General features: G+C 45.5%; 1 protein-coding gene across 5 annotated transcripts; it reads right to left on the bottom strand.

Moving 5' to 3' along the window:
* Positions 1–1560: 1560 nt before the first annotated feature.
* Positions 1561–24958, bottom strand: PACSIN3 (protein kinase C and casein kinase substrate in neurons 3). Of its 5 annotated transcripts, none has more exons than XM_038137077.1 (12): positions 24441–24958; positions 12181–12265; positions 10627–10727; positions 10034–10190; positions 9052–9287; positions 8496–8651; positions 7859–8034; positions 6939–7059; positions 6344–6474; positions 5626–5691; positions 4953–5113; positions 1561–3361 (listed from the first exon to the last, which is right to left on the bottom strand). In XM_038137077.1, exons 3-12 carry the CDS (start codon positions 10678–10680, stop codon positions 3246–3248), a joined length of 1374 nt encoding a protein of 457 aa, XP_037993005.1. In that variant the 5' UTR covers positions 10681–10727; positions 12181–12265; positions 24441–24958; the 3' UTR covers positions 1561–3245. The 5 variants fall into 5 exon arrangements, with proteins under 5 accessions (XP_037993005.1, XP_037993008.1, XP_037993006.1 ...); XM_038137080.1 differs by lacking the exon at positions 24441–24958 and adding an exon at positions 24313–24343; XM_038137078.1 differs by lacking the exon at positions 24441–24958 and adding an exon at positions 24148–24221.
* Positions 24959–27368: the final 2410 nt, after the last annotated feature.

The following is a 27368-nucleotide window of genomic DNA, read 5'->3' as shown; positions in this document are numbered from 1 at the left end:
CATGATAGTTCCAAAATTCTTTTCCAGGAAGATACCAGAACCAAATGAATTATCTGCTAACCACAGGTGTATGTGCTTTCCACAAGGAATGGCTTTATTAAAAATAAAATATGACTAGATAATTATTCACTGTGTTGCCCATCAGGCACAGAGGTGCATTTGTATTTTTTTTACAAAAATCATGGGGGAAGAACAGGCTTCACTGGCCTTCTGGAATTCAGGCACAGCAATTAGTTTCTGTGTACATGTCTCTGTTCACACAAAAAACTTATAGCATGGCATGGAAGTTTCAACTAGAACCTTTGTGGTTAACAAAACCTCATTTGCTTCTGTGGAAAACCAAGTATCCAGGCAGAGCTATTACTTTAATATAAGATCATTAGATGTGGGTTGGTTTGGGGTTGTTTTTTTCCTCCTTCCCTCCAGCTAGCCCTTTACTACACAGGCTCTCTTTTACTAATCCAGATGGTTTTGGGTAGCCAGGACTAAGTGCCATGCCTGTTTCTGAGGTATAGTCCAGCCAAGCAATTTTTCATTCTCAATGTATTGTCTGCTGTCATTAGTTCAGTTCTTGGCAGGAATTTCTGATGTGCAAACAGTCCTTAGAGAACTTGTTCACATAAGATACAATATGTCACAATTTCTGGAAAGCTTCAAGCAGCCCACTATAATCAGGTGGTCATGTTTTCCTAGGACAAACAAGTCTGTTCAGACTTTGTCCTGTGGAATTTCAGGTTGTTTGTACTGTAATCAGAGGTTCTGTTCACTGGACATTTCTGTCCTTTAGCATGTTATGGCCACACCTACCTCCATCCCTAATTGCAGCCTGGCTAGAACTCAAATAGGAGTTAAAAGTCAATTTTCCATGTCATCCTCTGTAGCTCCCTTCTACCATTTTTGACCTTGCAGGTTAATCAGGGAAACTTCAGTATTGTTTATAGGACATCTCAGGTCATTTTAGCGCTGTTTTAATCTCAGTTCTCTCAGAAGCCCAGCTGGCATGGCTCTCTTCACATTCACATGTGCTAAGACAGAGGAGCAACAAATCATTCCATTGTGGGTCAGCAAGAGGAACACTTGCAATTACTGCACAACAGTAATAGTATTTTTACCTGGGACACAGAACTGAAAGCAGACTGGATCTTTAAATAAATCCAAGTGCTTATACACCAACACCTCTAATTACATGGCATAAGCTTAGAGGCATCTTCAGATACTGAATCTAGAATACTAATTAAATTCATAGCTAAATCCAGGCATTTTTAATGTCTGTTGCTTAGATATTTAACTGTCTTTTGGAAATACTTTCTTTTATTGAGAAATGACCTAATAGACTCTGAGCAAAATGCCTTAGCCTTTTTCTTTTGGTTTGCACCCCTGTTCCCCATTCCTGAAGTACATAGCTAGGGATATTTCAAGCAAAACTTTCCAACTGTAAGTTTCTGTGGTCTCACAAAAGCACTAAATAACATTAGTCTCCCATCTCTTTGTCCAAGGCAGACTACATTTCAAGGCATCCAGTAAGCTATAAAAGGTTAATTTCTGTTGTCAGCCAGGCAATGAGATATTTGTGATACTTTAATCTTCATAAATTAACAGTGTTTGAATATGTCTGTCCCCTTGTCTGTTTCAGTCTACATTTTGATTTACTAGCTGCTGTTAACACAATACTGGCCATTTAATCCAAATGTTCACCCATGACTTCAGCCTTTCTTATGTGTAGCTCCCTTTTTCCAAACAGCTCTGAAGCAGTGGAGGTGGTTGGTGGAGGCTTAACTGAATTCTGTGAGTCTGACTGAGCCAGGTCACTCACACTTGCTAGGCCAGAATAAGAAATGCAGAAGGTTACTACAAACTCAAAATGCATTTCAGCAGCACTTTCAAGCAGATGTACTAAGTAAGCCATTTTTAGCCAACTGCTTGTTTGCCTTTGTTTCTCTGGCAATGGGAGATTTTCCAGTTTTTTGTTCCCTCAAGCTCTTGGGCTAATCAGTCCCTATGCTGGAATATGCAGAGCACTAGGATCAGGATGCCAGGTCTTCCCAGCAGCCTCACAGGCTTTCAAAGGCATGAGGACAGGTGAGATAAAATGTTGGATACATCCTCCCTGCTGAATGGCATTTAACAACTGGGCATAAGTGCACTTGCAGTAATTCAGGACAAAAAGGGAAGTTACTCCTCTATAGGTAATTTGTGCTAGCCAGCAGGCAACTTCCACAGCACAATCCTCATCACAGTGCAGGGGGTCTTGGGCAAAGCAGGGAGTGCACTTCTAGCCCTGTGTAAGTCAAGAGGATATTGGAAAGGAAAAAAAGAGGGTCTCTGCTGTGCACTAAGTGCTCTTGAAGAGAGGTGTAGCCAAAATAATCTAGATGCATTAGAAACCCCAACATAGACAAGTGAATTTAGGAATCCTAAGCAGAACAGCGCTGGAACATGGCTGTCATTTTGTTAAAACCAGCCTTCAGCATGTGTCAAAGACCATTTTAGCTCAGGGAGCATTCAGTCAACTCTAACTTGCTGCACAACGGGTCTGTTCAGAACACATTAGCCTGAACAGCCACACCATGCAAGACAGAACCTTCTTTCTCCTGTGCCTCAGCTATACTATCATTCATTCCTGGGGTAATCCCAATAAAAATGAGGGCAGTGAAAAGGGATGTTCAGCTTGTAGCTGTGCAACTTTTACCAGCTGTCTTATCAGGGAAGCCAACAAGCTTGCAGGTGAGGGATACTGAAAACTTATAAAATACATAGGAGAATAAAGAGCTTTCTGCCAGTTAGCTTGATGGAGCTAAAAAGGGGAAACAATAGTAGAAGTTCCTTATTACACTACATATCAAAAAGGCATTGAACAGGAAGCCTGGAGGCAGGACAGACCTCAGCACCCAATGCACTATGGATGCATGTGCACTGAAGTCAAGCAAGTATGCTTCCTCTCTTTTATAGAGCTCCATGAAAACACTTACCTCCTTTCACTCAGTGCAAGTCAAAAGGATCTGTTTCTTTCTGCACTCCTACACTACTGTACTGCTCAGAAAAGTCTTTATTCATCCTTGTTTATTTTTTAGAAAATCCCTACAGATCTAGATGTTTAAAATGAAGCATTAGTTACATGGAATATGTGCCTTTTAAGTCCAGAAGCTGCTGGATATACTGCAAAGGTGGGCTGGGGCCAGGAGTGACCCAGTGACCTCTGCAGGAGATGCTGGCATGGGTGTGAGGCACTGGTGGGGCAGCAGCAATCATGATCCAACCTTCTCAACATAATTAGCAGGATAGAGTCCAACTTGACCAGTGAGAAGTCGGCCTTTGCACCAGCCCTGCTCATCTTCCTCACTAATCTTCATTAGCTCTTCACCTAAAAGTAATAACAGTCATTAGGGGGCAGCTGGGAAAGGTTGCATGGCATTTTACCAACTTAAGATTACTTTATTAAAAACAATAACTTTATAAAAAACAAGACTATTGGTCTCAATCATCACACTCTTCTCCCCTTATCAACACCCCTATCATGTTGCAGTTTAGTGAAAGCCAGAATCACTGATCTCTTCAATATTTATACTCAGTACTATCACCTCGGCCAAGGAACATAAACAGACCTTTGCTGCTTCTATTCAGCATCAGAAATCTTTTGTGCCCTGTAGTTCTGCCTGCTTTTCTCTCCCTAAGGAACATGCTTACAAACCAGAGTGATCAGACAGATCTGAGACATTTTTTTCTTAGTGGCTCCTCTGATAGGCAAGTGGGAAGGAAATTCAAGAAGCTGCTAAGCTCTGGCTGTTAGGACCCAAAATGCCTATTCCATGATGGAGTGTCTGATTTGGCCAGTAAGGCATGAGATCAACTGATTTCTCAGGCTATGACCAGGAAAGACTCTTAGCATTCCCGCATCTACTTTGGGAACGGGCAGAAAGATCCCCTCCTCGACCAGTAGAAGGTCATACTTCTGCCAGAGAGGGAGGTGTAACTGCATCAATGGGCACATCCCACATTGGCAGAGTCTCAGAAAGTCACTGCTGTTAAGCGGAAGCCTTAATGGTATATGTTGCTCAGAGCAGATACAAAAAGGAGATGACTGCAGCTAACAAGTCATACCCCATTTCATCTGCTGAGTGGAAAGAAAGAACAAAGTCAAGTTCTAGAGCACCCATATTGCAGGATATTTTAAAGCAACAAGTTAGTGTTAGGAAGTTTACTATTATGGTAACACTGCAGCACAGATATTGGCCTCAGGCACAAGGCCCTGTTACTGAAGGACTTCTGTGACTTCCAGTGTGTGTGTTTTGGAGAGCTATAGCACAGAGATACCATGTAAAACTCAAAACAGGCAAGATCAGAGACACTCCCAAGATCACGATGTCCACTTGAAGATGAGGGCACACGCAAACTTAAATTTAACTAAAAGAAGAAAAGGGGACAGCTGTTTGCTCCAGCGCTCAATCCTCTGCTGCAAGCCAGGATCTCCATTCTTGAGATACCCATTTTGAGCAACAGTTTGCATAACTGTTTTTTGCCAGCTGACCTCTACCTTCAGTAGTATATGTTAGTCAGGTGAGCTTCTTCCAAAATATCTATATTCACATTAGTTGAAAAAACAATTCAGAACACCCATGTAATTTTTATATCAATGGTGCAAGGGAGAAACATTTAATAAAGGTTCAAGACATAATTCAGAATAAATGCCCTAAGAAGAGGCAGGGGTCTGCTCTCCCTGCACTCTGACCAAGGCCTAGACAGTCTCTTGCCATGCAGCCTCACTACCTTCTGGTCTAGAAAAAATTTGATTTCCTACTGTGTCACCCATCTCAAAGGAGCCGGCAGTGGTCAGACCAAGGGAATAATAAAGGTCAGTTTTCAAGTGGACATCCAATTCTTACAGAGTGTTTCAATCATTCAGTGAGCCCAAGTGAGGACAGTGGAAGGTTAGTAAGAGATTAGTGCTTCTGTACCTGCTTTAAAGCTCAGCTCATCAGCCTCCTGTCCCGTGTAATCATAGAGTGCTCGTACCCGTACACCTGGTACCTTTAGGTCTTCCTCATGCCCGTTGGCATCCAGGCACTTCTTGGGAGTGTCCTCATCTGACCACTCCGAAATGTCTTCCTTCCCTCCGCTGTGTGCGTGGAAGGCAAGAGGGGACAAGATGGTTGTTAGTACATTAATCTTTCACCAACTCCTCCTGAATCATGCACCACCCTGACTCCCCCTGAGACTGCTCTCCTATAGGACAGGGTGCAAGAGGCCCAAAAGTCAAGCGAGGGCGAACAGGGAAGAGAGAACCCAGGAGATACTAGATTTTGTTGAAAGCACCCTAGCATTGGAACCCTGAGAGCCAGAAGGATAACTCACTGTCAAAGTATTTTTGTACACACACACTCTTCATGACCTCCTCCTACTCTAGCAGACCTTCTCATACAAGGAAGGCCAGTCCTAACTGGACAGCCCAGCTGCATCCAGAGTTATTCCAGCCAAGAATAAGACAGAGAGGAAAAGCTGTGTTTTGCATCCTGACAAGATGTCTGGAATTATGTTTTCCAAGTCAGGGACAAGAGCAGAGGGGAAGAGCAGCAGAGGACAGACACCTGAAACCCAAAAAACCCTGCAGAGGCTATGTTCCATACTAACTTCACATGGGCTGGCGCCTTCAGGGTGTCATAGAAGAGGCTGTTCTGCTCCTCTTGATAGGAAAACCTGTAGATTGGCAAATAGGGCCCTTGAATCCAATTGACTGTGAAATACAGTAGTGGCCTTGAAAAATCTCTATATCCCCATTCTTCTCTGCTCAGTTCACTGTGGCCAGAGTCTACCTTTTAAAGAAGGACAGCTATTGTAACAGTAGGATGAGTCTGTTCTGCTTCTCCCTATTCTCCATGCTTTCCTCCTTGCAAGGGAAGCCGGTATACTCAGACTTGTCTGGTACTGCTCAGCACCATACCAGGAAAAAACAGTAAGAATTTGTTACCTTCATTTAGGAAACCACACAACCCCCAACTTTTCTCACCCTGTCTGAGAGGAAGAACTGGGGTAATGTGGGCCAGAATCAGACAGCAGTAGTCAGACTTCGCTAAATGTTGTCACTAGAAGGATCTTTACCAGGAAAGCACTTTGTGAGGCAGAATGTGCTAAACAAAAACCCCAAAAAACCCAACAAAACAAACCCAAAACCAAACAGCTACCCTAAACAGCATTTTCTACACGGCCTTTTCCAGAGTGCCACAGGTAAGGCCACGGGCAAGAGACAGGAAATTAAGGAAGAGATTACTCTTATCAACCCAACTCATTCATGACCCTAGGCAGGACTGTACTTTTCCTAACATGATGTATCCCAGAATTCAGCCTTTACCTTGTCTGCAGAGGGGTCTGTGAGACAACACCATCTCGTGCAGGCAAAATGCTGGTCAGTGTGACATCATCAGCCATCTTGCCACTCTTCTCCTTCTTGGTGATTTGCCTCTGTGTTTCAAGGGACCATTCCTGTCCAGGGAAAACCAGTAATACCATCAAAGCTACTCAGATAGAAACACTCTGTGCATCTTTTCTGCCCAATACAGAACAACAGAAGACCAAGTTGTACTTTGGCAGCAGCTGAAGTGGTCAGCTCAATAGCCTTGCTGGTATAGCAGGTCATTTCTGTTGAATCCCAAAGTGCAACAAGAGAGGCTGTGAGAAAATCATCACAGAAAGCTGTCCCACAGCCCTCAGCACCATGTCCTGTTCTCTGACCTTGCAGCTGGATGGCTGGAGTATAGCTTGGCAGCCTACGTGTGCCCCTTAGGGCAGCAGACAGCTCGCAACACAACAATTTCAGAAGAGCCCAACATCCCGAGCCTGCTGAGCAAAGACATGGTCTTTCCAACACAAGACTAGTAATGGCCAGTTTCACCTGAGCAGCTAATTATTTGGAAATGGCATTAACACACTCTAGAATGCTACCCCACCTCAAACTGAGGCCAATTCATCGCCATGCCCGGTCCATGAGTGTTGCGCCACCACTTCAGGTCCTCCTGGTTGTCTGCAGCCATGATAACTTGGTGGAGATCCCGATACAATGCATGAAAGCTACAATCAGAACAGACAGAACCACCAGTAATCAAATCCCTTAGCCGTTTCCCAAAAGCCAAGTAGGAAGGAAGATATTAACCTCATGCACAATTACATAGCATCCTCAATCGCACAGGATTGAGCATCACCTATTCAGCCCTAGGAAAACACAGCCTCCCTTTCTGGAGAGTCAGCCTGGCAAACGGGACAGGCTTGTTTGGTGTGGCAGTGCCTAACAAGTGCCAGCGCAGCTCATTAAGTGAGCACTGAAATAACTCGGCACATTCTTGCACATGGACAGGGAGGTAGCTCAGATTTGTTGCCTCTACCATAAAAGGGGCACAGAAGATTTTTGGCTGCGCCTGTTATCCCTGTGTAACCTCTGCTTAAGGCAACTCATGGGCTTACAGGCATTACTTCACAAAAGATCTCTCTACCAAGGGCAAAACAGGTGGAATAACTATCAATACTAGAAGACAACAGAGCTACTACATTCCTTCGTCTGGGATTACATATAGCAACATGAGGCTTTTCATAGGATAGAAGTACACACACAGGACAGTACTGGAGAGTAGTAAAAAAGGAAAGGTTCAAAGGCAGAAAATCCTCCCTGGGGAGCCTGGCACTGCCTACTATCACAGACCCCAGCAGTGGTCACTCTAAAGAGACCAAATGCCAATTCTAATACACACTTGAAAGGGGAAGAAGTGAGATCTGGCTGATGCAAGCAGCTTCCAGAGACACCAGAACTGGCACCCCTCACCAGAGCCTAAGCACTCCAGGCTGGCAGAATTCCCCTCTGCATCAGGGCCAGTACCTTTCACTGGTGGAGAGGTTGAGATGCTGGTGCAGATTCAGAAGCATCTCCTTAAAGAAGCACAGTCGCTTGCGCTCTGCCTCCTGACAGCCCTCAAACACTTGCTCCATGTCCTCCATGTAGCGGGGATTGTAGCGATTCAGTTCTTCCAGCATCTTCTCATACTGATCTTTGCACTGTAGCAGGAACACAGCAATGGTGAGATGTGTTGCCCTGATGGCAAAGAAGTAAAAATCCTTCCTACTCTGGCTTGGGAACTGATAAGTTTTTCCCCCCTGCACTGTTAAACAAATACACCAAAGAATTAAGACATCCCACAGCTAATGTGCCAGTCCATTGCTCTCTTAATGTCTTCAGCTCTACAGGTTCCACACCCTGCACCAAATCCCCTACACTTTTTTTCCTTTTTTATTTTAAATTCATTTATAAATTAGGATCTTGACTAACTCCAAAGACCAAGAACTTAGTTACTGAAGTCTCAGTCTCACTCACTAAAACCTCAGATGATGGGATTTCACATCTTCTTACAGGCTTCAGCTGAGTAATTTCACTGAGGGACATTACCACCAATGCTTTTTCCTTGAAAGGACTATCCTTGTGACCCTCATCCATACAATACACACACACACATACACACCTTCTCAGCCTCCTGAGTGCACTTCTCTACACGCTCCTGCAACTTGCGCATCTGCTCCTGTGAGACAGACGAGTCTGCCTTGGCATGGTTCTCCCTTGTATGGGCTGTTTTCTCCTCCTTCCGGGCTGCATGATAGTTTTTCTTAGAAGTCTCCACCTGCAGGAGAAGGGATGCAGAAAAAGCTATGATCCTGCCCACATTAATCCTCCAATACTCAGAGGAGGCATGTTAACATTATTGTTAGAGTCTGCAGCAACCTAATAGGAATGCCAGTTCAGCGTTTAGTAAACAATGCTTCAGTGGGAAGTGGTACCTTCAAATGATCTCTTTTTCAGTGCTCATCTGCTGTGCAGGAATACAAAACCTGTTACCAAAGTCTTCCCACATGGGAAGGAAGCTCTAAAGCTACAAGAACATGAGATCCTCGAGAGATCCATCCCTCTCTGGGAATTCTCTGCTACTCTGGCTAACCTAGTTTGTTTGCCCAGTGGCTCTTGAAATCAGGCAGCAATCTCAACTACCCTTATCTCTCTTTCCCCATTCGCACTTTGCTTACATCTTTCATCTTCTTCACCCAGGGTTTCTGGGCCTTTCGGAACCCATCCTCTGCATCCTTTGTTTCCTTGAAGCCTCCAATCATCTGCTTGTGGTAGGCCTCCTTCTGCCAGGCCTTGATCTTATCAGAATCTTCACCAGCCAGGTGGTTCCGGACAGCCAAGTGAATTTCACTCAGTTTGTCTGCAGCTGTCAGGAAGGCATGCCAGGCCTTTTCCAGAGTACCATACTGTGGACCTGCAGGAACAAGCACCAGAGAGACTCTTATACCTACTGCCCACAGAAGAGAATGCAGATTCTTTTCCTCTTACATACATCTACCAGTATGGAGCCACTTCCCTAACTCTGCCCCAGTTGTACCAGGCAGCATCTAGACTGGCTGTTAGAGCTGGATGAGATGGGCATTTCTTTGGGCAGCTTCAGCTGTCCCAGATGGTGCCTGCTAGGAAAAGGTTTCTGTAGAAAATTCTCTTCCCAAATCTGGCAGAGGCTTCAGAGCAGAGAGCAACATTAATTCATCACTGAGGGCTAGGCTTCTGTTCCACAGACCAGCAGGTCCTTTGGGACATCTCTCCCATTGTTTCCTGTTACTTTGTGAGACACTATCAATTTGAGCACACTGCCACTAAATCACAGCATTAGTAGTTATTCTCAGGCTGGAGAAGACAGCTAAGCCATCCTTAAAGGGGGGGTATCTCCAGCTTGATTCAAGACACGGACTGCCCAAAGACTTGCCAAATTAAGCACAAGGATTTTTTTTTTTTTAATAACCATGCACACGACAAGAGAACATATCTCCAGGTGAATCAGGGGACTGACTACAAAACCAGGCAAATACACAAAAAAGACACCCAAGAAAGTTACCCCCTTCCTGGGGAGGGGAAGCCTGTCCCTCAAGGAAACAGTGTCACCTAAGTAAGAGATAGCACTCAAAGAGGGGAGTGCAATTGCTTCCTGTTCCCAGTCTGACATGCCCACTTTACCTCTCTCCACGTTGGTCCTCCACTTACGGGACCATTCTGTTAGCTGCTGGGCATAGTTCTTCTCTATCTTGGCTCGCTCCTGGAAGCAGGAGATAAGGTCATTGCAGAGCCGGTAGCCATCATCCACACGTTTCACTGTCCGCTTGTAGTTTCCAGCCTGAAATGTCACACAGCCATTAGCGTTTATACCGTACTGACTTTCACATTCCTACAGTACAGACAAGAGCAGGTCCATCATTGCATGGGGAGGGAACATGAGCCCTTCTGAAGCCAGCATCTGGGCTCAGACCCTCCTCTGGCAGTCTCAGGCAGACACAGCATGGGAGGGAAGAAGCTGAGATGCTTTGCTTGCTTCTCTCACAGCTCAGATCAATGTCAGCTGAACAAGGAACTCTCATTCCACAGTATCTATGGAAGAAAGACTCACTACTCCCTGCAGTAACACACAACATGGCACTGAACCTTCCCACAGCTCCTCCCTTCCACTTCTTAAGGGCAACATGTCACTACAGACCTGGAACTCAACCCAATTCCACCAGTGGGTGGTAAGATGACACTCCTACCTCCCTCACACTCTAATTATCCTTCCTTACCTCCCAGAAACTGCCCCCAGGAGCCTCCCCGCCAGCATCATCTTCTGATGACATCACCCTCTTTTTCTTGCAGCAGAGAATGTTTGCGGATTTCAGTTAGCCTGAGAAGAGAGAGAAGTGATTTCCATCATAGCACTGGCTTTGCAGACAGCATACTTTTCCATGACTCTTGGAGATGGAGGAGCCCAACTTGCTGCCCTTCAGTCAGGTACTGTCATCAGTGCCCCTCTAGCTGCAGATGGCAAAGTCCAGCAGAGATGCCCAGGGCTGAACTGGCCTCCTCCCTCCCTGCAGACAAGAGGCCTCCTTGGCAGGCCTGTAATATACTGGGAAAGGATTTTATAGAAGACAATCTTGCCAATCCTTGGCTGTGCAGATATTGGACATGCTCAAGAACCCACCACTTCAGCAGCACCAAATACTTCTGCAGAGATTCTGTTCTTAACCAAAGCCCTGGAGAGGGTAACAGAAACTGAAGTAGCTAAAGCTGTTTAAAATCTGCCTTGAAAGACTTTAAATAAAGTCTTGTGTCAATGGAGATGACTCCAGCTTCCCAGTATGACTCAGGATTACAGGATTACAACAACTGACTGGGGAAAACAAGGCTGAGCAGTCAGCAGGCAGGCATGTCTTGAATGGGGAGGAGCCCTATAAGCTGCCCACCAGCTGAACTGGGCTTGAGCAGAAGTACAGAAATGTGCTGGGGCATACCCAGCCAAAGAGCATCGCAGCACACGTGCCTGTTACCCAGCAGCACTGCTTCCCTAGAAACATCCCTGCACAGCTGCTCTTTTCACTACACTCACTGCATTAGGCTCAAAATCTAGACTGGAAGGTAAAAGGTTCCTGTCATTCTCTGCTGTCTCAGAACTTTTGCCCACTCCCCTGTGCTAGCCTGCACTGCCAGTTTGTTCCTGATGTGGTACAAAGCCATGAATTCCTTGGGGAGAAGTTCAGGGTTGTTCTTGTGCAAGAATGAGAGAAGGAGTAACAGGACTCAAGCCCAGTCACTTGCTGACAAACCCAGTTCTTTTCAGACGAGCCCAGGTTAATTCAGCATGCATGGCCTTTGCTGCCACTTCTCCTCTTGCACATTCCTAGTTATAAAAAGCTTCCCTCACACCCCAGAGAGGTATCTGCTCATTCTGCCAGCCCACAGAGCGCACAGCAGAGAAGATCAGGTCAAGAGTCCACATCTCCCACATCATGCAAATCCTTCTTGGTGGCATGAGCCGCACAGTGAAGCGTCCCAACCCAGACTTCAGGAATTTCCGACATTTGGCTATGTTTGCCCAGTGTCATCCCATGGAGTGTGTCAGAAGTAGCGCTGTTCCTCAGGCCTTCTTCAGAAGGCTGGAAATGCTGAATTCCAGTCACTGAAGCAAGTTGTTAAATGGGATATGACATTCAGGTACACAAACCTTGAAAAATTAATTCCTCCACCATGCCACCAGCTGTCCCTGTCCTCCCTCTCCACATTTGTCATCTGACTGCAAAGCCATCTTACAGCCTCCAGGGCATGGAACTCTACTCCTGGCCTCAGTAACTACATACCTGAAAGCTGAAAGCGAGATGCCCTGCAGGGGAGCAGTTCGAAGCTGGCAAGTGTGTCTCAAGCTCTTCAGACTCTGAAGAAAGGCTGGAGGAGACAGAGATGGACACAGTCAGACACTCCTTTGCAGGGATGATGCCTGTTCTGATGCACACAAAGGGGTGTCCCTTTTCTACCAGCTACTTAGGAGGGGCACCCTCTCATATAGCAGCTGCACCCACTGTGCCTCCCGAGATGCCATGTTCCAGCACGTAGGAGAGATGCCAAATCCTTGTGTCACAAGATCTAGCTAGCCCCAGAGAAAGTTAAAATAGAAACACTGGGGTGGCTGACAGCACTGTGCAGGAAAGGTAGCATCACAACAGCTGAGCACAGGGAACGGCTTGGGCCAGAAAGACCTAAAATAAGCACCCAGGCACCCCACATGGGGCCTGCTCCCCCTCACTGGACAGCGTCCAGTTTAGCAAACCTCACCGCCTTCATGCCCTTGCTGTATTCACTTTTACACACAGCTGCCTTTGGGAGAAAGAGAGAAGGACACACACATACCTTCTCCAGTCTCTTTTAACTAAAGACAAAGATTTATACACAAGTCAAAGGACTTGATAACTCTACATAAAGAAAAAGCCACCAAAACTCACCAAAATGCATACTGCGGTCTACAGTTCCTTTAGAACAAGAGCACCTAGCACTGCACTGGTAGAATGTGGCCCTCTAGTAGGAAAGCTTTTTTTGTCCCTTGCGTCTGTAAGCTGTTCCCATCACATTCTCAGAAACAGTTTATTTTGCTATATCGTACAGGTAATGGTCATCACCTTTCTGCAGAGCAGAGAGAAGTAAAAGGTCTGCAGAGGCTAAGAAAAGCCAGGGCTGAACAAGATATTTTTGTTTATCTCACATTTACATCCCAGGAGATTGACCTCAATCTAAAAAGTTTATTTACTAAAAAAAAACCCAGACAGAAATAACAAAAAACCTCAAGTACAGACAAGCAAAAAAATCCCTTCTCAGTCACCAGCATGCACTCACCTGAGGCTGGAAGGTTAGGGCAGCTGAGAGTAGAAACTACAAAACATGGAACTGGGATTTTTAGCCAGATAATAAGACCATTTTTGGGAAGAAATGAAAGAAGGTAGAGAAAGAGAAGGAAGGAAAGAAAAGCAGACTGGTTTATTGCAAACTAATGACTTTTGGTGAGGAAGGGGTAGGCAAGTGGTTGAGGGGGAAGAGTTGTGACTCTGAGTCGTCCAGGTCACTGGATAAAAGGTTAAGGCTTCCCTGTAGTCCCCGATAAAACCAGACTAAACATTCCTGAAATTACTATGATTAAAAAAACTTTGTGAGGTATGTAAAAGTGTATTTAAAACCCAACCTTTCTTTCTTTCTCCTGATGAAGACATAGATCAATGATACATCACACATGAATGCTGTATCACTTTTTCCATGCTACTCCCCCATCCCCACTTTTATCAGGAAGCAATGAATCACAAACATGCCTTCCATGTCTACTTTCCAATTCAGACTGACTACATGGTACTATAATTTGAGGGGTAAATGTGGAAAGCTGTTGTATGGCAGTATATGCTTGTTCATTTGAGGGACAAGCTAAGCAAACATCCCAAACCCTGAATCCATTCTTTCTGCAGTTTCCATGTTAGAATTTGAGTCACATCAGCTTGCTTTCTCAGGAGTCACCAACTCAAATAACCAGATTTACTATCACTAACAGGCTCTGAAATATAATAGTAGCTGTGCTGGATCAGACTAAGGTTTGTCATGGCCTCATAGCCTTTCTTGACAGCACCAAAAGGAGATACCTTCCCTTACTTTGACAACAGAGCAAGCATACATGATGCCTCTCTGCATGCTCTCCAAGCCTCTAACCACCTGCTGACAGGAACTTCCCGGAGCTGGATGTGCCACCTATGAATGAGCACTCAACAGATTTCTCCTCCATTGATTTCTTCAACCTACTTTTGACTTCATATGATTTTTCAGCATCTGTAATATCATGTGGCAAAGTATGCCACAGCTTAAGGCTTTACTGTAGTCATCAGCACAGGAGCTGGGGGGAAAATACAATGAAGTGGTAGAATATTTCTACAGGCCAATCTCCATGACCTGAGTAGGCAGTCAGTTGAGTACATATTTCCATAGCAGTTGTATAGCCTTTATAAAAATCCAGAAAAATCCAGCTTGGTAGAAGCAAAAAGGTCAAAGAACAAGAACGACCCTTTCCTGCTGGGCTTTTTCTGGACTTTACATACTTCATGAGCCCATGTCAGTCAGCAGATCAAATTGGATCTGCATGCAGACATAGGGAAGGTACTTAGTACTGCACAGAGGGGCTGAAAAGAACAGCTGCTGCTGTCACCCTGAGTGAGCCCTGGACGAGCAAGTAGATTGCCAGTCCCCCCCCTTCATGCCAATCTATTCCTGAAATACCACATGGTGTGAGCCACTACGTGTTTGAGACCATGGAAAACCCAAGTTTGATGGGAAAAGTAAATATATGTGCCAAAGCCTGGACGCTGTTTTACAACAAAGTAAAGATGACAGGGATACCTCATGGACAGCCTGATTTAGCAAGAGCCACCAAATGATTCAGGAGGGCTGGCAGAGCCTGTACAGTGTGAGCAACGTAGCTGGAGTTACATTGGATCAACGAGAGTTTTATGTAGGCCAGTACCATACAAGACTCCTTCCTGATGCCACTGCCACCTCTGCTAAGAGGAGGCTAGCTAGCAAATCATATTTGCAGGGCAAAGGAATGTTTATGCCTACCTTCCCACCTTTATTTATCAGCTCTCACAGTTAAGAGCTACTTAAGACCTCATAGCAGCTCCTGCAAGATGAGGTCTCTGAAGAAGAGGGAAAGAGTGACTGCATTGTTATTAATTTCACACCTCCAGAGGATTATGAACAAAGGCATCACAGAAACCACCACAACCAGGAACATCAGGCATATTGAACCATGCAAATGACAGCTACAACTATTTCTGCTTGCTGTGTTAGAAAAGATACCTCCCTTCTTCTCCCACATACCTGCTCTCACTTAGGAGCCAACATAATTATTAGGCCACACCTGCTATCAACTCCCTGTTAAGTTATCAAAAAATGCTTCTTGTTCTTTAGCTGCAGAAATATGGAATGGCTCATGACTGTCTCACTGTCCTGAGCTCCACTCAGGAAAATACCTGAGGACTCATTGTGATAGAGCTGTTTCTACCTTTAAGCCATGTTGTTATTCTCACTTGTGATCCAGTCAGGGACTCGTCTCAGACCACAGATCCCTGCCCTCAGACCAAGGTGTCAGGCTAAACATTCCCTTTCAAAAACATGTGAAACCCATTACGCATTGTAGGGTGTGCCTTGTTGCTTCATGCTTTCACAGCATCTGTGCAACAGGGTCCTGATCCACAAAGAAAACTTCTAGATCCAAAAGTAATAATAGCTTCTGTCCATTGAAAGCTTTCCCTCAGGTAGGTAAACCACAGAAATTCTCTTCTATCTTTACCACATTCTAGTACTTCCAGCCTCCAAATGCCCAAGGCACCACTTCTATGCATTGCTTGACTGCCTCCTGAGAATCCTTATGAGCAACTGTTTTCCTAAGTTCCCCAAGATAAACCTCTGAACTCTACAAAGGCTCAAAGGGCTGCAGTCCTGCAAGAATTCATCCACACAAACAAAACTTGGATATTGCACCAGACAAGACCTTCTGCCCAACTCCCCTTTCCCAACTACAACAGCAAATGCTGGATAGAGACACATGTAGGAACAAATTGAGTAACATTTATCTAGTAAGTGAGGCTTTGGTGATCCACAATTTTTTATTGTGGATCAGTTTCTAGATAGGTGCTAAAGTGAAGCTAAGCAAAAGATTTAATCAGTAATAGGTTGCTACTAACTAATTTCCACCTCAAGACAACTACTACCAGAAAGCAGGAATTTGGTAATTTCTGCAATCAATTTGTTTGATTCCCTGGTCATTCTTCTGTACAGCACACAGTGGGTCAAGGCATTATTTTCCCTCCAAAAACACTGGCACTCTAGTATAGGTTGCAGATATAAACGTTTCAATCTGAACAATCCAATTACAAAAAGAGATGGCAGCCCCCTTTCCCTTACAGAATGACAAGCATGAAATCCTTTTTTTTTTTTCCTTCTGACTTGTCAGAATGAAACTAGAGAGCTGAAGCCAGGAGGTTCCATGTCACTCCAGCAGCATAACAAACTCGATTGCTGTTGGTACAGCAGAGCTAGGAAGGTCTGCAACAGAGAGAATGAAATGGGGCATGGGACAGGGTGTCCTTTCCAGACTCCCCAGTTCTGGAACTGCACATCCAATAGCTCTGCACCAGTAACTGGGATCATGTCCAGTAATGTGCTCTCCACTGCCATTATGTAGGAAGTCTGGTATTTATAGGCATACTCACCTTTCTGAAGAGGAGACAGTTCTTGTCTACTGCTAGAAAGAATGCCAACTAACACAAAGATCCCCCAAAACTTCCCTTAGAGGTATTTATCTTATTGCCGTGTCACGCCCTCAGCAGTCACCTGACTGGGAAAGGGACTAAACCAGTGTTTCCCAGCCTCTCCCTAAGGACTGAAGCCTGCCAGAGCTGTCTAATATTTTCAAGCAAGATTTCAGCTCATTTCTCCAGCCAGGGAAAGGTCAGAGAGACACCAGGCAGAACAGTAACTACACACAGAGGTCACTTCAGCTCTGTGCAAGCCTGTAACAGAAGCCAATCTCCCAGCCCATGATTCTCTAGAGATCATGTGGCTGTCCACTAGCAAAATTCTCAATGATTATACCAAAGTACTAAAACACAGACAAAATTGAAAGGCTGACCCTCTGAGTCGAGACCACAGCTTCTTTAGCTTAGTCTTCACATTCAGATCAAGTTAATGACAGACATTGCCCATGTGTCCTATCCCAAGCTCTTTTCTAAGTGTTCATGCAGAACTCAATCCTTTTTACTATTAGCTATTCCCTGTCAGCAGCCAAGGCTACAGGACAGGCTTCTACTAATGCATTGCTGCTGATCTAGGGGTTAAGATTTCTGGCTGACATAGCTTTACCAGACAGAAACTGTTTTACCAAGAAAAAGAAAAAAAATCTGCTTTTATTTCCAATATGATGTAGAGGATCTTTAATATTACAGGAACACAGATCTATTCTGGTTAACATGACAGTATGAGACAATTTTAATGAAGGAATGTAGTGAGCTATCAAGGTATGTTATATTTTTCCCAGTTGTTCTTTTTTATTAAAAAAAATAAAAATTACAATATCAAATACAGAACTGAAGGAGGGAAAAAGCCATCACTGAATGATTGTATACCATACTCAAACAGGGCAATGGGCTATGTTCATTTTTATTCAGAATGGTTGCTGGAATAATTAAAACATGTATGTTGTGTCTTTATGTTTAGCAGTTGCAGCTGACAGCTTAGTAAGAAGCCACACATACAAGTTACCAGGAACAGCACTACCCTAGCTGCTTTCTTAGACCTGTTAACAGCAGAGTCACAGCATGCCCACTTTCCAGCTCTCACACTCCCTGTCTTACCAATCTCTCAGGGCAAGGTTTTAACCCAGGCAGATATGGAGAACCTGTAATTGCTACTGTCCCACTCCCTGGCGTCTTCACTTGTTTGCTTCTATGCTGGATATTTCCCAGGGTACTTCCCACCCTGCTGCATCAGTCTCTGCAAGCAAACACCAAACACATGCACTTCCCTTTTCATTAGATGGGACCCCAAACAATTGAAAGTTCTTTCTTCCTAAATCACTGATAAACAGGTGTTTAAAGCTCTAGTCAAAGCTAGTATATCCCTCCTCAGCAGTCTCAATCCACACTGAATGCAAACATTTTCCAGGATTTAATCTACATCTTACCTGGTAATGGTTTTTTCTACACTTATTAACTGGTAAGATCAATAGTCCATTCTGTAACACAGTTGCCTGGAACTTTAGGTAAAGATAAGTCATTGTAGTAGCAGGTTGGACCAGTCTATCCTCTCCAACTAGGCTTGGAGTAAGAAGTTTGGTTTGTTTGGATCTTTACGTGAACAACAGTTATCCAAACAGAATAAAATGCCCTGGACTCATCTAACCCTGAGTAAAGAAGGCAGAAGCAATAGGAAGTGGTGATTAGGGGTGTTTCTGTGGCTGTGAATGGGGAGTGGGTAGGGTGGCAAACTCCAGTAAGTTCCTGCCACTGGATTATTCTCCTGTGATTGAATCGCCTTGTCTGTCAAGAGCAGAGATCAAGTTTACTGCATTTAATGAATGCATTAGGAAGTCCTAAGGAAGCAGATTGCACTGAATGCAATCAAACTTTGTGGGAGCCACAAGCCAGTTAGCTCCATTCTATCAATGAGCTTCTGGTGGTTTCTTGCTTCACTAGACTGCACAGCAGTGAGAAATTTTCAGCCTTCTCTCACTTGGAAGCCACAGTGAGTTTTTAACTCATTTGCTCTTCTGCAGCTTCTGGGTTTCCTTTACCGATAGTTGTCTTTTCCACTGGCTGCTTTTTGAGAAAGGGGAATGGGAGATAAGAGTTGGAAGAAATTTGTCCTTCTGACCAAGTGTGTGACAATCATATGGCAAATTATTTCAAAGTACTGTATTTCTTTATATACGGCTGCATCAAATAGGTTTCTGGTTTTACATGGTAAAAGCTGATTTACTATAACTGCTTATTATGTGAATTCTTTCCTTCCAAATATTCATGTAATGGAGACAAAAACATTGAAGATCGTCCTCAAGGCATTTCTGAAGTTCATCCAGTTCCCTGAAGAGTTTTGAGTCCCAAACAGTCGGTAGAAGGGAGTGCAACCAACTCATTGACTTGAGGGCTGAGTAAGATAAAGCACACTGAGTGCTAGGGCATCTCTCATGGTAAAGAAGAATGAGGTTAAAGCATCACACCCATTGTATCTGTTCCAGGTGTGACCAGTTCCTCCACTTTGACAGCAAGGCTCTTTTTTTACCTTCTGTTACCAGAACTAGGTTTATTCTGTAGGAAAATCTAAACAGCATAAAAACAACTGCAACTTAAGGCAGATTTCAATACCATATGAACTGGAAGGACTGTAGAGTAGCTTTTACACAGTCATTTTGCATATATAGGACAATTTTTTTATGGGACCAGATGTGAAAAGAATGCATCATTTGCTCTGTGGACTGGAGAGAACTTTATACTCCCTTTGCAGCATCTCCTGGGTCAAGAAGAGTCAGGCAGATCAGCCACTTTGGAGGTTCTCCACTTCTAAACACATTCATACACCTTTCTGACAGATTTCCCAGAGATACACACAGGTTACAAGGTTGAAGTAGGAAAGCCATTAGCAACTGGCCTTCACTGAGGAGATTCATACTTCATTGAATCATAGCATGGTTTGGGTTGGAAGGCACCACAAAGATCATCTAGTTCCATGCTCATCTCCATGGGCTTGGATGCCATCCATTAGGCCAGGTTGTTCAAAACTCCATCCAACCTGGCCTTGAACACTACCAGGGATGGGGCATCCACAACTTCTCTAGGCAACTTGTTCTAGCAACACTTAACTTAAAGAATTTCTTCATAACATCTAATCTAAATCTCTCCTCTAGTTTAAAAGCATTCCCCCTTGTCTGATCACTATCTGCCTATGCAAAAAGTTGCTCTCCCTCTTTACATAAGCTCCTTTTAAGTATTGAAAGGCTGAAATTCTCCAACTGAAAGGCCACAAATACTTCACACATTCTTCTTGAAGTTCATTGCCCTGCATGTCATGGAGCAACTTTTATCTACTTTCATAGTATCTGCACAGAATCCGCTCCTTAGTATCAGTAGTGCCTCTTAAAATAAGTTTTTGGATCTCAGGCTGAAAACCAGAGCTATTAACACTTCAGAACAGAACTATTAACACCACTTCATATTCTAAATTTTATTCAAAATACTTTAGAACACAGACAAACAGGGCAGTCAGCCCAAAGTGCACACGTGACAGGATGGATTTTAATGTTCAGCATCACTGGAATGCCATTTGCTTTCTCAGTCCACTGCCCAAAGGAATGATTTCAGTTTCTGGTCCTCAGGATTCAACCTGACATGTGAGGAAAGAACACTGGAAGGCTTTTTAAAAAAACCTCAAGCACAACAAAGCAATTCAGTGGGCTTTATTTCCCTGCAATGCTTCCTGAATCAGCTCAAAACCCTAGTAGTTTGCTTGCATTGAGTAGAAGCCTGCTGGAGTCAACAGCAAGGTTTCCCATGGGTTACCATAGCTCACCAGCCCTCATCCAAGGCAGAGCTGACTGAAAACATCAAGAAGCAGAAGTAAACACCTTCAATCATTCAAGAAGTCAAATATGCTACATCATCTCTCAATCCTCCATGAAAGCTTCTTGCCCTTGTCAGAAAAGGCAGCAAGGCTACTTCAGAGCTCTACACAGCAGTACTGCAGCTGGTGCAGCTCAGCACTCTCAGGAGTGGGAGAGGTTTGGCTCAGCAGCAGGGGTACTGTACTGAGGGATGGCAGGAAGTTACTACCAACAGCAAATCACCTGTAGGTGACTGAAAGGACTGTGTCTCTGAGAGCCCAGGAGGCAAGTACTGTATCTTCCTGCAAACAGGAGAGACACAGCTTGGGTGAGCTCACAGTAGGGAGAGGACTCAGGAGGCTGAAGGCTTGCCAGCGCTGTTACTTATGGGTTGCCTGCAGCAATTCTAACTCTTCTGGCCTGGAAAAACTTAGTTGCAATAAAAAGAGTCCTACTACAGTCACCTATTAAGAGAGCATAAATCCCATACAAAACTAATGCCTCTGGATCCAGGCCCCCGGTACCATGGAGATCTCTCACATGCCTTTTCAACAAACTACAGTGCCCAGTGACAATCACTAGATTTAACACACAAATTCCAACTATCCCAAGTCTGAAAGCTCATTCCCATCGTCCCATTCACAGCAAGGAGAAACCAGTGAAGGCTCAAATGTGATTAGGATACCAGTCACATTTACTGCCTTACAGCAGTGCCCAGCTACTGGAGACTAATGTACTGGTCATTGAAACAAAGCTGGATGATTACAGCCGAGGATGCACCAGGTACTTTGCACAACATTTTCCTTTGTGCTGCTGGAAAAACTTGTGCCCCAACAGTCAAGAGCGCATTATAATGTTAAATTACAGTGATTACCATGCTGCAGGGTAGTGGCAAAAAGCTATCACTTGAACAGCTTCTTAACTGCTTCAAGGATGCCAAATTCTTTTGTAATTCTTCAAAGAGCAAAACCCTAAATTCTTCGTGAAAACTTCTGGATACAGTAGTCACTGTTCTCTGACCCATCCACTGTAGTCTTAGAGTAAAATATTAAGGCCTTTTTTAAAATCTATCTGTCACAGTTGCCTCTCACAGAGTACCCTCTACACCCATCGCACTGAGTAACTAGCGATAAAACAGCTTGCCTGATCACAAAGTCTGTTTTAAAAAGATAAGAGCTCCTTAAAGGGTTTAAACAGCTCTCATATTGTTCAGGCATTTCCCCATGAACTCTCAACAGCAGCCCAAATTCACAGATCACTGATCAGCTGATGGCAAAAATAGAAGCAGTTTATTAATGCTCTCTGATCAAGAGTATAGCTTTTTCCACTCAGGCTACAAGCAGATACTTTTAGCTTTTGAGGTCCCCAGTTCAATCCTTGGATGCTAGCCATGACACAGACCAAATGGTTCAAACAACAACTGAATAATCTCCAGCCCTTGAGATGGCCAGAATAAAGAATATACAGTGTTTGCCATGCTTGCTGACAGAAGCTCACATCACCCCGTTGTGGTGGTAAAGGCATACTTACAGCTTTGCATCGAAGTCCCATTATTGTATTACTGTGTATATATATTGTATTACATTACCATATTATGTATGTATATATATACATTATATATATGTATGTATTTATATATGTATGTATATTGTATTTTTTATATATATATATATGTGCATACATGTGTGTAAATATACATTGATTCTCTGATACCTATTTTCTTTTTGTTGGAAAGTCATGATCATCCAGGGAAAGCCCAGAAGATTCAGGCTAGGTCTTGCAAAATCCACAAAAACCTAAAATGACTAAAAGCACCAGTCATTATCCTATGAAGAAATTAATTTGGGTCCATAAAGTTTTCAGGCTTTTATGACTTCGTTACACAAACGGTCTGCCAGTGACCTGCAGCATTTTGGCAGAGTCCAGCCACACACAAGCCTATTCACTTGTTGACATTTGATAATAGAGTTCCAGGTGGGCAGTTGTTCTCAGCCCTATTCATAGGTGACACACTGAGGTTACTGCTTTTTTCAACCTGAGAAGAAGACAGTCTTCACCTGAACAAGTGCAGGCAAGCCAGAGAAGCTCAAACACACAGATCAGAAGAAAAAAATTAAAAAGCCAGAAAAGCAATACAATGGACCAGGCACAAAATAGGGAAGGCAGCGGGCAGCTGATCAAGCTCACACATTCATTCTGTTCCAAGCTGCAAAGGACAATCTAGTAAATATTTTAGGGAACTTCTAGAGAAATTCCATTAATTACACAAAATACTATCAAAGCAGACTCCATCTCACACAAAGCATATTGTGGACTTCAGGGAAAGGTGAATCCTTTCGTGAAAGAATGTGCCCAGTTACGCAACTCATGGGGAGAAGCTCCACTTTGACTCCACCCAAAGACCAGCTCACACCTGGAGCACGGAGTATCTGGACCCTGTCATTTTAGCCCACACACTGCAGTTGTGCATTCTGCTCTCATTCCTTCCCGAGAGTGACTTGAGTCACTCACTGTAAGGCTTAGTGACACTTCAATTCCAGGGTGGAGTGGGAGGCTCTGCTTGGGTTCTGTACTGAAATCAATTACCATCATATCAGAAATTCCTTTGTGCAAATTAGACCGGCAGCTGATTTGAAGGGGAGAGAAGTTCGTTTCCAGTTTCAGGAAGCAGGGAGCACCAGTTCTATAAAGAGGGTCAAAGAGTGAACAAAAAGGCCAGACTACTTCCTAGGGCCAAGAACAAGTGTCTGGCGGTGGTCAGCTAACCTTGCCCGCCCCACCAAGCCCTGAGTCTTTTTGCATACCTGAAGAACTGAAGCAAGGAAAGAACAAATAGTTGGCACAGAAAGTGGTGGAACAGGTTAATACGTTTGGGCCACGCTAGCTTCACTTATCGATAGCTTTGCAGAGACCATGGAACCCTCCTCCCGTGCCCAGTGACAAATCAGACTGTCTTCTCAAGCACTGGATATTCAGGCCCACTAATACCCTCCCTGTTTATCAGCTTTCTCCTGCTCTAGGCTGGAGAGGACACGGTAACCCCAGCAGCCTGCCAGGGGCCCGGTGACACGGCCACAGGCAGCACCCCCGGTGCTCGTCCCTCGCCCTCCCCTCCCTGCTGTCAGCAGCCAGAAGAGAGGAAGAGGACGAAGAAGGACAAAACTGTCCCATCTACCGAACTTCTCCATTCAGTTGCTCGGAGTCCGGCTCACAGACTGGCAACAAGGACGCCGGAGACAAGGGACTGCAGCCCCGCGAGCACGGGCCCCGGCGCGGCCCCTTTCCCAGGGGGTCCTGGGAAGCCGCTTTATCCCCACTCTCCACAGCGCTGCCTGCGCCCGCAGCTCCGGTTTCAGAGTGGGAAGCGGCTCTGCGCGGATCCGGCACAAAGAGGCCCCTGTCCCCGCGACGGAGCGGAGGCGCGGGCTCCAGAGGGAGGGAGGGGGAGCCTCGGCAGCCCCCACTGACGCGGCGGCGGCAGCGGGCCGGCCCCGGGAGGCCGGCGGCGGGGCACCCGGCGAAGCTTAGGAACGCAAAGGGAGCAAGAGCAAGAACTGGCAAGAGCTTCTCCAGCCCCTCGCGAACAATCCACCGGGACCGCAGCCCCGCCGCCCTTCCCAGCCCCACGCGCCGCCGCTCCCGCACCTACCGGGGGTCTCCGCTGCGCCTCCAGACGAACCGCACCGATCCGCCTCCCAGTCCCCTCCTGCCCACAGCCAGCGCCCAGCCGGGTACCGCCTCCCCCACCCGCCCCCTTTCCATGAGGAAACTTTTCCCTCACAGTTGCCAGCGCGTCCCGAGACACGCTGCCTACCGCGGGGAAGGCGGCGCCGGGACCAGGACGGGCTCCGCCGCCAGGACCCTCGGAACCCCACGGGGCACAGGTCCGAAAGGCGCCGGGCCCGGGGAAGCGGAGCCCACAGCAGTGACCCCGCCGCTTACCTCGCAGGCGGCACGGCTCGGCGGGACGCTCGGCGGGCAGCGGCCACCTGGGGGAGGGAGCGGTTGAGCCCTCCCCCTATTTCAACCGCGGGACTCGGGGGTCCCGCCCCGCCTCCAGCAGCTCCCGCGGGGCGGGCCCAGGCTAGGGGTGCTCCGATGGCAGCGCCGGGGTAGCTTCGGCGCAGCTCCCGCCTCCCCGCCCCCGTCGGCCGGCCCTTGATCCAATTAACGGGAGCGGGCTCTGCCCAGGCAGGTGGGGTCGGAAGAGGGTGCCGAGAGGACAGCGCCGGCTCCCGTCGTCGTTCCCCCCTGCCTCCACACTGGGAAGGGCTTGCAGCCGTGGGGTGAGGAGGGGACTGAGGGAAGTCTCCCTGGCTGGGATCCCCCTCGTGGCAGGGACGGCAGGGAGGCAGCTCTGGGAGGAGCTGCCCGCTCGGCCCAGCCCTGAGTTCGGCTCCTGTCCGTGAGTTCGTTCATCTGTGTGCTGTACCGGCCAGCTGACCTGCGGGGCCTGGAGCCGCCCTGGTGTTGGAGCGGGAGGTTCCCCAAGGCCGGCTTCCACCGAGGGGAAGTGCTGTGGTCTCGCTTGTGAGAGTGGCGTGGGTCACTCTCCCTGGGCTTAGAGGGTGGCATCACCTCAGTTCGCCTTGGCATCTGTCTTTCTCTTTCAGCCAGATCTTGCTAACTGTTTTCAGTCACTCTTCCATTCCTCTGAAAACCTCTATCTGAATAATCCAGACCTCATCTTTAAGTCCCCTACGGCAATTTTCCCTTGGGCAGGGCTTGTACAAGGAGCACTATGAGACCTTGCTGGCCCGCCTCTTCTTGACTGCTTCCAAGTGACTTGGGACACAATTCCAAGGACCGTCTGTGGGTTTGTAGTGATGTTTATTCAATTGGTGAAAAAAGGAAAGACTGAGAGCCTTGCAGAAGGAAGAGAGGAAAGAGTATGCCATAAATCTTCCACTTCTCTGGAGCAGTACTTGGGCACTGTGCCCTAGATTTTATAAGAGCCAGAAAATAACTCTGCTGATGCCCTTCACATACAGTGTGAAATTCTGTGTTAGAAAGTGGACACTAGAAACCATTCCACTTAATTTCTTCTGAGACCAATTCTCTGTTCACTTTTACCAGCATAGGGTCCCTGGAAGGTGGATACTCATGACAGGTCATTGCCTATAGTGTCACCATGAATATCCTTTAAAAAAGTGAAGAAAGAAACTTATCGTGTCCATGAAGTTAAGAATAGCTGAGAGTATAAGCCACAACTTTGTCTTTTACTAAAACAAAACTGAACCCTGTTCTTTGGCATAGATGCTCCCTAATTCAATTAAGTTCTGAGTTTTTGATTTCCATCATCAAATTAATGCACATTAATGAAGGTCAAAAAAAAAGGTATAATTCCTGTCATCCATTAATAGTCTATATCCAGTGTTTGCCCTGTGTTATGTTTGCATGCTGATTTCTATATCGAGATCCCATGTGCATCTAAGATAGCGTGTCTAAGACAGATGTTGCCCATGTGGGACTTGACCACCACCAATACTGATTGCAGGGTGAGAGTATTAAACAGCATGGCTGTTGCAATCCTGTCCTCCAAGGCTGGAATGGCTTGGGGAAGATAGGGTGCTCAGGTAAACGAGGTCATAATGGTGGTGATGTTTTTGTTCATTTTCCTGGTATGGGCAGTTTAGCAATGGTCATGGAAGAGAAGGAGGTCAAACAGCATGATATTTACTCCTTAATCTCTAGGGTTTTATATCTTCTTTTACTTTTTCATGGAATATAGGCTTGTTTTCATATGCATGGCAAACTCAAGTTGTTCTAATGATATATACATCAGTATATATAATTTATATATTTGTATATAATTGTATAATTAACTAAAGTAGCCAAAATTATTCATGCTTTGGACAAAGATGCTGGAAACAAGGAGGCAGAATACCTACTGGTCTTACTAATACCATGAAGCTGATCTTAGTTACAATATAGCTTTACTGGACCCAGTGACAAGACAGCTTGATTCTGTGGGGGAGAACCATGTCCCATAACTGAGGCAGAGCCTCAACATAGTTGTGCATCCGAGAAAAGGCATAATAAAAATAAGCCTAATATCCTGTCCATGCAGAATTCTACTCCTCTGACTTTGTTGCATACTGCAGTTCTAAGAGACTGTAAATACAATGAAAGAATATTTTCAAATTAGTCTTTCTCTTGCTTGCTCAGACAACCATACAGACACTGAGCTGTGGGACATCAGGCTAGTGGCATTTTTTCTGTGTATGAATTGTGTACTGTCTGCTGTTCTTGCCCTGAGTGGATAATAATTAGAAAAATATCTCGTGGTTCTCTAGAGAGAAATCAAACTTGGTGTTAGTCATTGACACAAACACTCTGTTTAGCATGTGACCTCATCTTGAGTACTGTGTGCAGTTCTGGGACTCAAAATGTGAGAATGGTGTTGAAATCCTCGACTGTGTCCAGAGTTTGGCTTGCCTAGGTTGGGAGAAGGTAGGCTGAGGGGTGACCCCATGGCTCCCTACAACTTCCTGAGAAGGGTAAGTGTAGTGGGAGATGCTGACCTCTTCTCCTGGGATCCAGTGATAGGATGCTTGGAGTGGTTTGAAGCTGCACCAGGGGAGGCTAGACTGCACATTAGGAAGCATTTTTTTAAAGAGAGGGTAGTCAAACACCAGAACAATCTTCCTGGAGAGGTGGCTAATGTAATGCCCCAAGCTGTCAGTTTTTAAGAGGCATTTGGACAATGCCCTTAATACCAGGCTTTGACTAGGTCAGCCCTGAACTGGTCAGGCAGTTGGACTAGATGTTCACTGTAGGCCCCTTCCATAGGCAATAGCCTTTTCTACTCTTTTACATTCCATTTCTAAATATGCCAACTGTGATAGCTCCAAGATGGAAATGTGTAGG

The sequence above is a fragment of the Motacilla alba genome, chromosome 5 (assembly GCF_015832195.1).
Source record: "Motacilla alba alba isolate MOTALB_02 chromosome 5, Motacilla_alba_V1.0_pri, whole genome shotgun sequence".
Lineage (NCBI taxonomy): Eukaryota > Metazoa > Chordata > Aves > Passeriformes > Motacillidae > Motacilla > Motacilla alba.
Note: the sequence above shows the minus strand (reverse complement) of the source record. Positions and strands in the feature narration are given on the sequence as shown.

Excerpts from the sequence above, each read along its gene's own strand:
- PACSIN3 (XM_038137077.1), bottom strand. The coding sequence starts at position 10,680 with ATGTCATCAGAAGATGATGCTGGCGGGGAGGCTCCTGGGGGCAGTTTC. Across the intron at positions 5,692-6,343 it reads CAGACCCCTCTGCAGACAAG|GTTTTCCTATCAAGAGGAGC; the intron begins GTAAAGGCTGAA and ends GCCAATCTACAG. Across the intron at positions 3,362-4,952 it reads TGAGCTGAGCTTTAAAGCAG|GTGAAGAGCTAATGAAGATT; the intron begins GTACAGAAGCAC and ends TATTACTTTTAG.